Source organism: Magallana gigas, chromosome 9, assembly GCF_963853765.1.
Source record: "Magallana gigas chromosome 9, xbMagGiga1.1, whole genome shotgun sequence".
Taxonomy (NCBI): Eukaryota; Metazoa; Mollusca; class Bivalvia; order Ostreida; family Ostreidae; genus Magallana; species Magallana gigas.
The window spans coordinates 2,684,578-2,701,879 of record NC_088861.1 but is presented as its reverse complement, the minus strand read 5'-3'; the positions used below and the strand labels follow the sequence as shown (position 1 = coordinate 2,701,879).

At 31.3% G+C, this 17,302-nt stretch overlaps 2 protein-coding genes across 2 annotated transcripts in view; both read left to right on the top strand.

The window, feature by feature from the left end:
* Positions 1-729, top strand: part of LOC105336833 (uncharacterized) — a 120,775-nt gene extending 120,046 nt beyond the window's left edge. The window contains exons 142-143 of the mRNA XM_066071431.1: positions 244-286; positions 507-729. Of these exons, the coding sequence (XP_065927503.1) occupies positions 244-286; positions 507-729 (266 nt within the window). The remainder of the gene's footprint in view (positions 1-243; positions 287-506) is intronic.
* A 38-nt stretch (positions 730-767) lies between these two features.
* LOC105342845 (uncharacterized) overlaps positions 768-17,302 on the top strand; it is a 53,980-nt gene continuing 37,445 nt past the window's right edge. The window contains exons 1-17 of the mRNA XM_066070871.1: positions 768-954; positions 1,955-2,170; positions 2,307-2,349; positions 2,509-2,669; positions 4,021-4,200; positions 4,386-4,607; positions 4,683-4,725; positions 4,808-4,947; positions 5,887-5,946; positions 6,347-6,559; positions 7,776-8,010; positions 9,340-9,442; positions 10,353-10,506; positions 10,795-11,018; positions 11,323-11,482; positions 12,299-12,527; positions 16,869-17,082. Coding sequence (XP_065926943.1) covers positions 846-954; positions 1,955-2,170; positions 2,307-2,349; positions 2,509-2,669; positions 4,021-4,200; positions 4,386-4,607; positions 4,683-4,725; positions 4,808-4,947; positions 5,887-5,946; positions 6,347-6,559; positions 7,776-8,010; positions 9,340-9,442; positions 10,353-10,506; positions 10,795-11,018; positions 11,323-11,482; positions 12,299-12,527; positions 16,869-17,082 — 2,706 coding nt within the window. The 5' untranslated portion in view covers positions 768-845. The remainder of the gene's footprint in view (positions 955-1,954; positions 2,171-2,306; positions 2,350-2,508; positions 2,670-4,020; positions 4,201-4,385; positions 4,608-4,682; positions 4,726-4,807; positions 4,948-5,886; positions 5,947-6,346; positions 6,560-7,775; positions 8,011-9,339; positions 9,443-10,352; positions 10,507-10,794; positions 11,019-11,322; positions 11,483-12,298; positions 12,528-16,868; positions 17,083-17,302) is intronic.

The window sequence follows — 17,302 nt, the reverse complement described above, 5'->3', positions numbered from 1 at the left end:
TCTTAGTTATGTAGTCTTCACTTCCACACCTCAACATTTACCTGTGGATTAACCACTTAGCTTAATTATCTGAAAACTGTAAGGTTTCTAAACGTAAAGACTTTCTACAACACTTTTAATATACTAATGATGAGAAAGACAGTCGTGGTGCTAGATAGTAGAACAAGAAAACTGTCGTTAGTGACAATTTGCTAACATGAATATTAAAAGTGTCTTGATCTAAAGTTGTTTTCTGATTTGCAGGAACTGTACATCACTTTAGTCTGGTTGGCTTCCTGAAGGCAGAGTAAGGATAATGTATTGTCCAAATAACATGAACTGTCTTTGTGTTATTTATTAATTTTCAAAAATACATCTGTATATCATAAGTAAAGGCATTTTTCTGCAAATAACCAAGATAAATAATCCACATTAACGTTTTGTATCTGTGCGTGATAATCATGGGTTGCTCAAACTGTTTACACGCTTGTTATGCTTTGTTTAAAATATTGATCTTATTGATATAGTGTTAATCTGCAAGAGATTGTTGACATAAATGGATACATGATAGACCTCACCATAAGTGTCTGCTTAGAAAGCAACGGGACATGTATGTTAGTGGAAACTGTGCTGGATGGAACTGTATTGCCAAAGACTGTTTGTGATTGGTCATCTGGATTACAAGGCAAGTTTTATGTCACAGTACCACATTCCTCATGCGAAAAAAATACAACGTTAGGTAGTTTATAGATTGTTAAAAGTTATAAACTATGTGCATATATTTAATAGGCTTTTCCTTGCAAAATTGGCTCAGTTCAAAGGGTGACAGTGAAGTGTCTGGCTCTTTACCTGAGTATGTTCAGTATATGTTACTGGAGGACAGAGGCATTTCTAACATGATGAAGGAGACCCCCTGTAGTAAAACACTAGTACCCTGGGATAACTCAACTAACATCGGAATTGGATGGACTACAAGTATGTTTTATATACAGAATCGTAGAGGATTTTGTAAGTTCTAAATATCTTTTGCAGGGCTCTAATTGAAAAGGTATCAATAATTCTTGATATTTTTCCATCCCATATCAGTTATCTAACACCGTAGCGCAATCGGCCCCATACAACCTAAAAGCTGAATCCATAAATACGCATTATTTCTTTTATATTTCCGACTACCGCCATATTACGTAGTTGTTGATTTCTATTGTTCTACTCATCGCTACACATCCCTATAAAAGGCCGAGAGCACTATTAATGCTTCATCGCATTCAGGTATATTATACACCCGAACACGTTACCTTGGACGAAAAGACGTGTAGAAACACTAGTCTTTTTAAACAGAAATAATATGACAACCACTGCACTAGCAAGGAATATTCAATGAATGATGAAACAAGACAAACTAAATCCAGGCACAGATACTTAAAAATTTCCTCAATAATTGTAGACCGTTTTCCTGTGTATGTTATGACATCAAACATGTGCAAACCACACACAGTGGCAGATCGAGCAATGTCAGTGATCGCATGGATTTTAGAAACGGAACGTTTTTGTAGAAACCGATGGAAACGTTATAACTTTGTTCGATTTACTGTCGTTTAGCTACTGTGTTGGTTGTAGTGCCGCCGGGGATTTAAAAAATATACCTTGAAAAGAATGAATATATTTTGTGTTTTATTGATTGTAGTTTCCTTTATTCTTTATAACAAACATTTTACTACAATGTGTAATTCATGCCTTTGGAAGTATGTGCAACCTGAATGCATCGATCGGAAAGCAACCGACCGTAAGTTCCTCAACTGCTATGTATACCCCAGTGGGAGTATATTAGCGATCGAAACTAAAATGGCGAACAAATGCTTTTATGAATTCAGGCATTACTGTTGCTTAAAAGTTTCGCTCGTTTAATTTTTAATGATCCGTAAGGGGCGGAATTTTTAACCATTGCTAGTTTCTATCTTTTTCTCTTTTATTGAAGATTGTACGTCAACAACGATGAAACTTCCAGACTTACCATCTGAAATATCTTGTAACCATTACGATTCCTGCAATGCAGTCACGTGTTGTATGGAAATTGCAAAATTTAACAACGGAACTATTGAAGTATCTTTTAACTTTGATGAATGTGCCAACTTTCTTACATTGACAATAGAAAGGATATCACAGACAGTTTACCTGCATAAATTGTCCTATGGTTTGTTTTTGAAATGACAAACATTTGGCGATAATTCTCATGATTAAAAATATTCCAAAATAGTAATTTGATACTCTTTGCCGTTGTTATATATCATTCTTTATATATTCATGATTCTTTTATTTCATTATTACAGGAACAGAACATAAATTTTCATTAAAAGGAATTTTCGAAATAAAGTAAGTTAATTAACTTTATGTTATATCTTTATGTTAAAGTTTATTGAACTTTGCAATTTTAAAGATTGTTTTTATGAAACAATATTCAATTTAAATGGAAATATATGATGACTGTATTATATAAAAAATAACTAATGTGTGTATGATATTCTGCAATAGATACTCAATCATACGGAATACGGTTGCAAAGAAATATGAGATTCATGTTGTAATGTCTGCCTGTTATGAACCATTCAGCTGTGACCAAGTTGTAACCATTTTGAATCGCACATCAGTTGATATGAAAAACTGTTCTTACAATGATGGTTTTTTAAATTCCAGTAAGTTAATTGTCATGATATTTTAATTGGGAATTATATCATACACACAATTGTAAATTAACCATTGTAAAATTTTCATACGATTGTGTGTAATATATAATTCCCAATTCATAAAAGAAAATTAATGTAGTATATTGATCACAGAAAATACTTATTATTGTTTTCAATTTGTAAATGACAACATAACAATTTTCTAAAAGATATTTAAAGTATTTTACAAGAGTGTTCTTAAAATTGCACGATAGAACACGGTTTATTAACTCTGGTATCCTTACAAAAATACCTTCAGTCTTGTTCCTGAGCATAGTAATGCACATAAATAACTAAAACACTATGTTTTAACCAAATTTTAATTATTCAGAATAAAACAGGAAATTATTAAATATATACCTTTAAAAGTGTAATTATGGTGCTTTGACTACTGTACAAACTTCAAAACTTTCGAATTTTAACTATTAAGGTTATTTTGACAAATTTGGTTAAAGCCTGAGGAGTAATGGTGGTTTTCAGCCAGGTTTCTCGAGAGACTAGTACATCCATACTTTGATATTAAATTGAAAGAATTATCTGTTAGCAACGTGTCTTTCCTAAGCATTTTTATCGGTAGGGACTGAGGTTCATGGAAAAATGATTTTAAGCTTATCTGGCAAAATTAATCGAGTGATAGCAACAAATATCCCTGTGTAAATAGGAGAAATCATTAACGCATAATTATATGTAAAGTATTTATTTATGTAGAAGAGGAATTAGGGGTACATATCTGTTTCCATTCTAAATCAACCCCTGTTGGTATTTGGGGGGTATAAAACATGTTTTTGATATTGAAAAATACTATTAGAACAAACACGAAAGTAATAATTAAATTTGGAGATATTACATTTTTATCTAACAACATGATTAATATATTATAATATCTAATATGCAAGTAAAGTTTTAATACATACATTCACTTATAAGAACGGGTTAAAAATTTCTTTTGAACATTTCAAAATCAGTAGCACTAATATAATATACTTATTTCTATAAAATAATAAATAATAATATGCGTTAATTTTTTGGCATATACAATGAAAATCCCAAAGGCACTGTTTTATTTTTGTCAGATACTATAGACAAGAAAAACGATAATGATGCGTAGCTAGTTATTAAGTCACAAGAAGTTACTTTCAAAGTATATATATATATATATATATATATATATATATATATATATATATATATATATATATATATATATATATGTATGTATATGTATATATATATATATATATATATATATATGGGATATTTTTGATTAAGTAGTGTTTCTCCTTGCGATATACTGATACTATACCTGGATTTTTTTTATTAGACTTCTCCCTTATTGCTTGGTTGGCCTCCCGATCTATTCCTAGTGTAGAGGATATTTCTGTGCCACAGGCCAGTAAACTCCTGATGGAGCTGGGACTGGACCACTTCCTGGATACTACCGACAGGTGCTCCCTGTCTGACACGGTCTATAGAGCAGCAGGAGCAAATGGATGGATAAATGGTTATATACAATTCAGTGTTAATGTCTATGTCTATGCCAAAGCAAAGTTAATTTTGATAACTGCACATAACTGCAATAAGAAAATATGTTCAAATTCTTGATTACAACTTTTTTCAGATCGATGTAAGTTTAGTTTCAGTAATCTTTGATAAACTTATTAATGACACTTATTTTTAACGATACAGAGTGTGACCGTTTCCCAAACTACACTCTACCAACCCTCACCAACAAGGAACAGGTTCTGTGTCACCTCCCCTCTTCATGTGACAGAGTTAGATGCTGTGTTTACATCGCTCCTGTAAAGAGACATGCCCAAGTGGTACTTTCAATGAATACATGCAGTTACCAGATAGAGGCAGAGATTGATAACCTCAGGATCACTCGAAGCTTGTTAACATATACATGGGGTAAGCTGAATTACATTTGAACTTTACACTTTAAACTTAAATGGAATAAAAGTCTAAACAAGTTTTATTTTTCAGGTACATCAGAAGAAATTGGAATCCATGGAGTCATAAAATTCAGGCTTGTTGATTAACACAGATGTTAACAGTCTTATTTTTAAGTTGTTAAAAGCATAAAATTAAAGATTTTTTTTATTCAACAGGTTTCATGTCACAAATGTGATCACTGAAAAGAATTTTAAAACTGATGGAAATGTCAAGCTTTGTTTTGAAGAAAGTGTGTGTACAGAGGTGTTGGAATTCTTTGATCTACCTTTAAACTACGGGAATTGCAGTGAAATAGGTCGGTATATGCCTGAAACTGAATTTTACTGTCTTTCGATATGTTAAATAATCAATGTTAAATAATCCATATATTCTAAGGTCATGTTAGGGTCAATAATGTTGAAGAATTGCCTTTTCTTTGGTTTTGAGTTTTCGAAAATAATTTTAACAAATTTAATATTTCAAAAATGTTTTAGAAACACTAAATAACAATAAAACGACGTTTCTGAAATCCAAATTTGTTTTATTTATAAAAGCATGCAATGACAAAGGTAGATTTATTTTGAACATTTAATTAGAAAATAGAAATATTATCGCATGTTACTCTCGTATGTGGTTTCTTGTAACATTTTTCACGTTATGCCTGTTTATGATTTCAGTTATAAACTAATTGGCTAACAACCAATAAAAAAATATAGAAAGTCAAAGCTTTGTCTTATCTTAGTTCATTGGAATGGGGATCGTTGAAATTCATATTTTTCTTTAAACAACGGAAAACAATCGTTGCAAGGCAAATATAAGCATTGTAAATAAATGTAAAAAGCTAGAATGAACAGTCAGAAAGGCTCTTCTTTCGGGGAATACCCATTTTTAGCTTAGAATGATAAAAAAAAACTTATGTTTGGAATAAGTAAAGACTGTTTTGTGAGATTACATACAAAGCAGGTGCAAAAATCGACGGCATCCTAACATCCAGACATGTCTTAAACTTTTTAGAACCCTATGTGCAAAATTTTATTGGGATAAGATATATTGAAGTCATACCAAAATCGTAGAGAAATACCAGATAGCTGAAGGTTTGGAGTCGAATATGATTTTTAAAAAATATCATGTCAATGTTTTGATACTTAAGAATGTCATACATTGCATTAAAAAGTTAAACTTATGGTACCAAACAGGGAAATAAATATAAAAGTTTTTAATCATTGTTAACCTTCTTTTAATTGATTGATTACAGGAATCAGCTTTGACTTTTGGAAACAGTTACAGTGTCAGTCTTTCGCGTTTGATGTAAATGGTAACTATATATCTAATAAATATTAAATTTTGATGTTGTTAGATGCGATAGTTGAGTGTCCTGAATGTTTTGTAAATGTGATTTATATGTTATATTTACCTTAATTGCCTTGTTGACTATATATATATATATATATATATATATATATATATATATATATATATATATATATATATATATATATACCTCAGTTCTTTTTGTGAGTTAATATACATTGTATATATCAATTTGAAATTGTTAAAAAATTGTAAACAAGTTTTTATTCAGCTACTTCCTTTCTTAGTACAATTATTATTTTATCATTATTAATATTGTAACCATATAGCTCTGACCACATGTTAGAATATATATATTTAACTATAACCTTGGCAATATATCCTCTAATTTCTTATTCTTTTAGCATGTAATGACACACAGATAGAGGGTATTCCTTTAGAGGCCCAGAGTGACTGTAGGTATCTACCTGATTGCAGTGGCTTAGAATGTTGTTTGGAGAGCCAGTTTGATCTCGGCAGTAGACGAATTTACTTTACGGCAAGAATGGACTGTAACTACTTTATCTTTCAAGTAGAGAATAAAAAAGTGCAAAAGTCCTTGACAAGTCTTACTGAGAGTAAGTATTACGGAATTGTTCAAGCTTGAACATAAAAGTAAACTAAATGTTTGGTATTCTGGATTAATATATAATATTTATTAAAATATATCATTAATATGCATATCTGGATAATCAATTAGGGATAATTTTGTTTCAAGCTGATGCACAATCAAATATGGAAGGATGTACTTACGTTTGCAAAATATTTTTTTAATACCAACATTAAATGATTATAGAAAATCTTATACAGTGGTTTTATGATTTTCGAAATCATTTTTGTTTATATCCCGGGAAATATAAAGTTAATTACAGATAACAATTAGTACGAACTTCGTGTTTTGTGATATTGTTTGTTAGTTCTCTTAGCTTACACGGGAGGAAAAGTACCAAACAAATATTAGACATACGGAAATATATAGTGTGCAGTTTAAGTGATAAAAACTTTCATTTGAATTGAAAACTTTTAAATGCCTTATATGGAAAATCAATTGTCACATTATTTCGATGTCTTTAGAAACTCTTTCAATGTATTGACACTTCTTTCACCAAGTTGGAGATATTCTTTGGTTAAGTGAATATTCCATGAGATTATAAGAAAGATGTAAATAAAATTAGAAACATTTTGACTGATAAAGAATACATTCATGAAAAGTACTAAAATTCAAATAAGAGGCTTACTTTTCGATAAAGCAGCCTTGCTTACAAAAAAACACCATGTACTTATAGTGTTCATTTCCGAAGAAAATAAAATAGAAATATAAAATTGTTGCTATCTTATATTGAATAATTTTCTGGCTAACAATATCAGACATACTAGCAAAGGTACTTTTCATAATTATTACAAAGAATACCATTTTCTCTCTTTTGAAAAAATAGCGTGTTTGAGTGTGAATTTAACAACTGATGTTCATAAGAAAAATACAATAATTCATTCGGCGGAAAACATTTCCATTCCGTTTGATAAAGTTTATTAAAAATTATTGACATGCGTTGAAATGTGTTTCTGATGGTAGTGCATATAACCAGCGGACAATTTTGAACTGTTTTCTGATTGATGATAAATTAACTTTGACATCGAGAACCAATAATGAGAAAGAAGACAAAAAGCAAAACAACACTTCAATAGTATTGTTTTGAATTTCTAACAACCATATACAAATATGATAATTGAAACGCTTAATTAAATATTGCATAAATTATTGTCGATTTTTTATGAACGTATATTGGATTTTAGAATCAAATTACACAGAGAAATTCGGAGATCCGGTGATATTTCAAGTCTACTACATCAAAGCAAAAAATCCTGCAAATTATGCTTTGGGGGTCGCTTTGTCAATATCAAAATCATTGTCTGGCGGTTCGGGATCTTTGATTTACAATATCATGAATATAACAACTACAAGGATAAATCCATCAGGATGTGTTAATGGCACAAGGAGGCGGCGAAGAAGTACTGTTGACCTCTCAAAGTATGTTTATTAAAATATAATAACTACCAAACGATTATCAAAATTAACCGCCTTTGATTATTTTCCATAACTGACACAGGATGAATGACCATCTTTAAGTTCTCCTTAAAGATAGCTTAAAGATGCTTAAAGGAAGCTTAAAGACGATCTTTAAGCCACTGTTGTGTATATCTTGTATATTCTGTGTTAGTTCCAGGGGTTTTCTTAAGTTGGACAAACAATAGACTCTAATTAGATATTCACAAACGAACAAAACTATGAGAGAGAGAGAGAGATTAATTTATAATAGGAAACAGACATACTTAAATATAATTTCATGCACAAATTTAGATGCAGAGACTGCGCTCACCCCTACAATAATTTTGAATAATTTTGAAACCCAAAAAAAGATTATAAAGAATTTTATAACGGCAATCTGTGTCCATCGGAGCGTTGTTGGTGATAGCGATATGTGTTTAATGGAGCGACAATTAAAACCGCCTGGAACACCCCCCTTTCCTTGGAAATTATATCATCACTCAGATCACCCCCTCCCCTCCCTATAAAAGAGCTTTTGCATTTAATATATGTTTTTATTGTTCAGTTTGATCAAACTTGACTTAAAGGGAACTTAAAGATGGTTTAAAAACAACTTAAAGGGAGCGTAAATGCCACTTAAAGATGCTTAAAGGTAGCTTAAAGATGGCTTAAAGGTGACTTAAAGAAGTTTGGACATTAAGGACCTATAAGTTAACCTTAAAGGTGGCTTAAAGGTGGCTTAAAGATTGTATCTCCTTTAAGCCACCTTTACGCCACCTTTAAGAACTTGCTTAAAGATTGTTTTTTGCCCTGTGTGATATTTACCTTTTGATTTTACATTTTTGTACCTATATTTTTCAAATTTTTTGATATTAGAAATTGAAAAATGACGGAAAAGTTGTAAAATTTATTGTATATTCATCACTCACATGTTGACTAGCATTATTGATGGATGTATAAGAATGACAGAAAAGGGGAAAACTGTTTAAGCTTTGAAGAACAATTTTATATTATCTACCCGTAATGCATTCCAAACAATGTGTATTTAATTATCTTTACAAGCCTTAATTCAAGCATTAGATTAGGTAGTTAAGATATGTTGCTTTTGCTTGGGTTGTTTTGTGTTTGCCCAATTTTTTCTGGTACAAATTATGGTTTGTTTTGCAACTAGTTTGTTTAGCCAATTGACAATCTACATTGTATAGACAGAACTAGACAAAAAAATTCCTATTTTTGTCTCTATTTCAGGTTTATATAAGAATGCTAACATGTCATTGTTTTCCTTTAAATTACATATCTAACTTATTACAGATTAGATCCAAACAAGTTTGTGGAAAGTATCAGGATTCTACTGAAAAACAACGCGCCAAACGAAGATTTTCATGCATTCTATGAACGGGTGCTGGATAGTAATGTAAGTTTAACAATCAAAAGCAACTTATGCATTTCTTATTTCTGCTGCGACTTTAATCAATTTGGCACTCTCAATACGACGACATTTAAAAAGGTTTTAGAATATTTGGACCTATACTTATATTAGCTAAGCAAGGTGTAAATATGTCTTCATCAGTAAGTAGTTTTTCCCCATTAGTTATTGCCTGATTTCTTCTCTAAGCTAAATTTATTTCAGTAAGAGTTAAAACTTCTCAATATTTTGTTGTTAGCAAAATATTTTATGACACCTATACGAAATTATATCATTATTCCTCAATATGATATATTCTATATAACGCGACATTTGATTGGTTCTAGACAATCACGTGACTGGGCGACAAAACGTTGTGTCTCCCAGGGAATAAATATCATGTCTCACCTCTTCGGAAATCTCGGGTTTTTTCATGCCAAAGGTATGAAAAAGCCAATAGGAGCATACAGTGTTAAAAATATGACGAAATCAAAAATATTTAATTATTTAAATTCTCTTTATGCTACAAAAATCAATTTTACTATTTTTGATTCGAATTTATAAAAGCAAAGATAGACAATCAGAAAAAAAAAATCACGACGTTATTGATTTCGACAAGTCGAAAAATTATTAAAAATCGACGTATGTTGTATAATCATTTGTTGTTCGGTATAATAAAACTTCTATTGCATAAATGTTCGGGAAATATGAAGATTTATTCCCCCAGAAAAATTATGATTTTCTTTGGGGGAATAAATCTTTATATTTCTCTCACCATCATGCAATATATGTATAGTATTACTTTTAATCTTTTCTGGACAAGAATACCAATGTCATCAACAAACCATTGAAATGAGCATTATGTGTTTAAAAGGTCTTTACGCTGCAGATAATTTTGACAAACGTGCACTTTTTTCAGGAAATTGAAAAAGCAAACAATTTGGCGGCCACACTCCTTTCAAACAACGATGTAACAACTGGAATCAAGTCTCAAGTGCAGGCTCTAGGGTCTGGTAACCCTTTTACCATTAAAACTACAGGGAACACTGTCAGTTCAGTCACAGTTCAGGGAGGTAGGGGTTTTGCCATATCGTCTTATGATGATAAAAAAAGGCAAAAATAAGCATACTAACGCGTTTTGCGGTATATGTAGCTGTCTAATAAAACCTTACAAACATGTTTCTTGAAATACATAATCAGTTTTATCCATTATTAGTTGTAGAAAAATATTGTAAAAGACTTCAGTTCCCTTTATGATCTACTGATGCTCGTTCGAGATGTTTATAAGGTCAAAGCTTAATTTATTTCCGTCATTTTATTCAGAACAAAATAATTCAACTTTTTTATGCACCGTTTTTCAGCTGAAGCTATTGCACAAAAACTGAGCTCAATTGATCTGCCTGGAAGAGAATACCAGACATACATTGTGGGAAGTGGAGTAACTGCAAAAGGGACAAAGAAGTTGGCGAAGATGTTAGCATGCATGACCATTGGTGACCTGGATGCCTTATTACATTTAAAAAACATTGATCCTGCAAAAGTGACAGAGCTTTTGAAGGATATACAAGACTTGGCAAAAGCTCTGGTAATATTCTCATTCCCAATTATACTTAGAAATATGTTATAAAACTTTTCAAAAATTTGAAATAAATATCATGTTAAAATGATGAAATTATTTTGCTAAGCGTACGCGATGTAAAATAAAGATAAGGATCTGTCACTGATAATTCCATTGTGGACAATTTTGATAATATATATTTATGATTGAATGCCAATTTTAAACAGACTATCCACTATTACACATCTTCAAACTTTTATGAAATCAATTGATTATAAATATGATATATATAATTCATTTTATTAAAATGAACATACAAATGCTTTTTCAGTATTCTGAATTTATTAGCAAGCTATTTTCTGAGGCAGCCAGTATATTTACAAGTTTTGATGTCTTGCTGAAGGGAGATTTCAGCTTTCCCAGGCAACAAGGAAAACTGTTTGCAGTTTCTATACCAATTCCAGTTGCAGGACTTCTGATCATAGATTTTAGTATGATTTTAACTAATTTGAATATATATATTAACTTAGCGTTACTAATTAAGCCGTGTTAACTTTACCCGCCCTCAACTGGTTCACCTGCGTCTTATGCAGATGGAAGTCATCATTGCTTACAGTGCATAAGAAAAACGCGTTAAATAGGTCTGATATGTAATTTCAAAATTTTCTAGAATGAAAAAACTTTTGATAGATTTTTGTGGGTATCCATCACCCACATATTTATATCCTCGAAACAAACTAATTATAAAAGATTTAATTTTCCTACTGGAACTTAAAATCAACGCTTCATGAAATAACATTCCCACGAATTAGGAGAAAAAAATCTACAAAAATTGACACCAGCAAAATTAAATGATTAAATGACACAGAATAGATATGACGGTAACATCTGCAGGTCAAGGAGGGACATCTTTGTATAAACAAAAAATGTATTGAGTTTCTTGAAATTTTTCATTGATAAACGAGTTCGAAATATCAGAATTTGAATTCAACGTCAGGCATGGGTAACATCATAAATGTTCCGAGACGAAACGCGAGACAAATTGAATGTATCCGATGGAAAGCGTTGACCACCCTATATTTACTAAGGACAAATTAAAAACAAATTACAAACAATTAAAACGGACGGTTTATTCGTACTTGTTTGTATAGAAAAGATGGATGTAAAATAATAGAAACACATTCAAAATCATTAATGTGTGAGTCACCGTTTACCAAAATGTGTTTTATTATCCTTCATCTCGTTAATAGACAAATTTGAAAGAAATACCTTGTAATGAGTCAATACTTTTCAATATTTGTGTTTAGGTTTTGGAATGGATTACTACTACGGTGTACAGTTTGCCGTTGGAGCAAAGATAATGGAGATGAAAGCCATTGTTGAGGTTGAGCCTTATGGAGGTGTGATAGTATGGGGAGAACTTGGTGTAGGATATGCAGCCCTTTATGGAAAACTAAGGCTAGTTGGACATGTAATGGATTCTGGATTTCCAACAACAGCAGAAATAACTTTTAATAAATTCCCACTAGATGTTAAGTAAGTTAACTGGAAAAAATATAATCGATTTATAAACGTAAAACAAGTAATGTACATTTTTTATCTTGTATCTTACCTTAACGCTCAAAGAGAACTTTTATTACTTCTGCACTAGTTTTCTCATTAGTTAAAATATGTTTATCAATGTTAATTTTCAAATCTTTCAGCCAATTTCAATCAAACTCAGCACATATAATTCTTTAGTAAAATAGTTAACAACTATTAAAATGAATGGTCAAGTCCATTTCTTAAGTAGGAAATAAAATTAAGTTGAAAATGCGGAACTTTGGATCTGTAATCAACATATTGCTACCAAGATTAAAAAATAAGCGGGATATTAAAACATAATGACCCATATTTGCTCAAACTGTGACTCTCAAAGGAAATATTGATATAAGTAAGAGTGTTTTAACCCTTGTAAACTTGCGAATCAGTCGTCTTGCAGCAACAAAATACTGCAGCAATGTATGTCATTTTGCAAATTAAAAATGCCAAGACTACAACAATGTCAATGGCATATTTGTGTTATTGTGTTGATGTTACGGTCGTACAAACACCTGTGAAATAATTTATTTGAAACATTTATTCAAATACATAAAATGATGGATTAATATCATATAAAAGTTAATTTTAATGCTCTATCTGAAGAAATAAATATAAATCATGCCCATCAATTACTTCAACGGCAGTAAGCCTATTTTGTTTATTCTGAAACTTAAATTTGATTGTAGTTTATTTGACTTTTGTGCAAATTAGTCTTCTATTATTTAAAAATGTGACATTCGTGTTTCGTTCATGCATGTAGTTAAGACCTGACACATTTAGACACAACCATCGCCAGTGTTTAGATTTCATGCCCATTAAATTTCAAGGTCTTATTTGACATATTTTTTTTCAAATACATAAAATGATGGATCAATATTATATAAAAGTTAATTTAATGCTCTATCTGAAGAAAAAATATAAATTATACCCATCAATAACTTGAACGGCAGTAAGCACATTTTGATTATTATAAAACATAAATTTGAATGTTGTTTATTTGACTTTTGTGCAAATTGGTCTTCAATTATTTAAAAATGTGTTACTTGTGTTTTGTTCATGCATGTGGTTAAGACCTGACACATTTAGACATACAAATGTAACCATTACCAGTGTTTAAATTTCATGCCCATTAAATTTCAAGGTCATATTTAAAAATCAAGGGTCAAACATGATGACGTCATTTAGGATTTTCATCAATTCTCTTCTCCGTCAAATATATTTAAATCTCAAATAATCTAAAACCCACGGTCGAATTTTCTTATTTTGACATATTTTAAGTACGATATTATGGCAATCTTAGGTAGCAAGGGACAGTTTCGAATAAAGTACCCGTCAATATTTTTGTAAAATTGCGAGTTGCTGTACTTGAAGGCTTATGAGTGTTGCTAAAATTCATGAAATGATTTTTAATGATTATCATTAGTTAGAGGGGTGTCTCTTGTTGAAATTGATATGCAATATGTAGGCCCCTTATGTTAGGTACATGAGAATCAGAAGTAAAATGCGAAACCTGCGGCTATGACTGTTGTGCTGACTTTACACAGTGAAATTGCAAGTTACAGACGGGAGGTAAAATAACACGAAAAGTAGGTGGATGGGACATTGTAAACTATACACCGGTAAGTTTCTGACATGTGATAGTGCAACATGCACGCGGTAGGGAAGGTCAACCCTCTGCAGGGAATTAGCTGGGGGAGGTCTAAAAAGCTGAAAAATCATGAAAAATTAGCAAAATATGAAAGGGTCAAAATCTCCTAAAAACCAGTATGTAGAGAATTTTACAGGTTTTGATTAGTAATTTTCTTCAGAAATTGGTGATTGGCCTTATAAAGAGTGAATTAAAGGTATTTGTGCTGAATGGGAACTGAGGAAATTCTAATTACAGAGTTCCGAAGACATGCATCCCTTGGCTACAATGAATTGTATCAAAAAAACTGTCCCCTGCCACCTTCAAGACTACATGGTATTTTCATATTTCTCTTTTAAGTGTAATTTTGAGTGGATTTTGTACCATAAGTAATACATTTTGTGAAAATGGATGATTTTCTTGGCTAAAGATGTCATGACATGATTTATTAGCTAAAATATTCAAGGGGAGTAACTCCCTCTTAAATGTGTAGAATGACCACCACTAGAGTAAATTGGCTTAGAGAGTATGTATTTCCTATCCTGAAAACAATTAATAGGCTTAAGTTAATTACTGAGATAAGAATAAGTACTTTAAAGCAGTTTTTATCAATTAAATCATTAAATTTATGAATTTGCAGCCATTTTCCTGTCTGATTTTATGAAATAACATTAATCCACCTGACTTATATCACCCAATTTTTTTAAAACAGCATATTTTTATTTCAAATGAACTTTACATATTGACAAATGCAGTTAACAAAGTATACAATATGTCAAAAAACTCAAGTTTTTGCTCCTTCCTATCAAAAAATGGTATTTTAGATGTATTTACAGAATTGAAAAAGCCACCCCCTCTTTCCAATGGACTCTATTACCATTACATGTAGGATATGTAAATGTACATTTGACCTTGAAATAACATCTGCTATGATAGTTTCTCTTGAAATGAACAAAAAAACAACATATTTTTACCCTTTTATTGTATATATGCATCAAAAATGTAGAAAAACATGTAAAATTTGAACATTTTTCATGGAATTCTCATCCGTCCCCAGTACCCGGGTGTGTTTGAATTTCATTTTAATTAAACGCACACATCACACTTGTAGGTCTTACAAATTTAGCAAAGTTAAAAGGAGACTAGAAACCAGTATATATAAGATATCCACTAAATATGATTATAGGCTTAGTTTTTCATGAAAACAAGAAATCACATGTAGGGCGACATGACTTTTTGTGAATAAAAATGCTACAAATCATCCATTTACCAAAAAAGATCAATTTTAAATATCAGTGATGGCTGTTTTCAAATTTTTGTAAGAAATGACTCAAAGGAACTGCCACAAGTTTTATAATATTAGGTTAAAGTGTTCAAACTAATGCTTCTTGTGAAAATCAAAAGATAGGGGGAGGGTATACATGTAAAGGGATTTCTAAGTGATGTGATGCTTTTATCATGATAATATCAAGCAGATATATGTAGCATTGAATAAGGTTTCTTATTTAAGGAGGTTGAAGAACAGTTGACCTCTAAAAGGTTAGGTAAAGATGATTTATTTATGGAGAGCCCTGTGAATCTGTGTTAAATAGAGGAAAGTGGAAATGGTGGGTTCGCTTAAATGGCCATATTTTTCTTAAACCTCAATGGAATTGGCAAAATGTGGTGTACTTTTTTTCAGAATAGCATAAGCTTTTTTAATTTTAAGACAAGATGACTTTTAAGAGAATGTTAGTGTATGTTAAAGGTAGCAAGGGACAGTTTCGAATAAAGTACCCGTCAATATTTTTGTAAAATTGCGAGTTGCTGTACTTGAAGGCTTATGAGTGTTGCTAAAATTCATGAAATGATTTTTAATGATTATCATTAGTTAGAGGGGTGTCTCTTGTTGAAATTGATATGCAATATGTAGGCCCCTTATGTTAGGTACATGAGAATCAGAAGTAAAATGCGAAACCTGCGGCTATGACTGTTGTGCTGACTTTACACAGTGAAATTGCAAGTTACAGACGGGAGGTAAAATAACACGAAAAGTAGGTGGATGGGACATTGTAAACTATACACCGGTAAGTTTCTGACATGTGATAGTGCAACATGCACGCGGTAGGGAAGGTCAACCCTCTGCAGGGAATTAGCTGGGGGAGGTCTAAAAAGCTGAAAAATCATGAAAAATTAGCAAAATATGAAAGGGTCAAAATCTCCTAAAAACCAGTATGTAGAGAATTTTACAGGTTTTGATTAGTAATTTTCTTCAGAAATTGGTGATTGGCCTTATAAAGAGTGAATTAAAGGTATTTGTGCTGAATGGGAACTGAGGAAATTCTAATTACAGAGTTCCGAAGACATGCATCCCTTGGCTACAATGAATTGTATCAAAAAAACTGTCCCCTGCCACCTTACTGCTAAATTTGATACCATTCGAAGTGAACAATTTCTTTTTACAGCGTGTTGCAAATTTTTGTCTTAAAGGATGACTTACAAGTGCTATTTTTTACATTATATTTCAGGGTTTTTTGGGGGTAATTTTCCATTTTTATAGGTTTTAATCGAGATAACAAAATATCAATTTTTTTTTAATTGAATAACTAGAAAATTTGCGTTTATCTGTTTTGCACTACCCTAAAAATACTTTGGTGATTGTTAAGATTTGAGTTTTTTCTCTTGTATAGGTTACAAATGTTTCTAAGACTTACTCCAATCAAACTGAGATTATATGCAGTAATAACGCTGGAGGTAAAGCTTGGATTTATTTCAACTCCACTGATATTGACGTTGTATAAAGCAAAACTGTGGGAGTATCAGACGGCAACAATACGAAAATTGCTGATTGACAACACAAAAGCTGAAGAAGACGAATCACCTCCCAAACTTCAAAGCTTCGGAGTACGAAATTTTTAACATATCGATATTTTAATTGTTGTTACTTACCTTAATAATATTTTCTATTAATGTTGAATAATTGGATTCCGTGGTGGCTCCAAATTCATGAAATTCGTGGGTACCTCTCATCCACGAATTAACATCCTCCACGATAAAATAAAATAGGATTATAAAGTTTCATTTCCTTGTGTAGAAATAAGATAATACACGTAATAATGTCCCC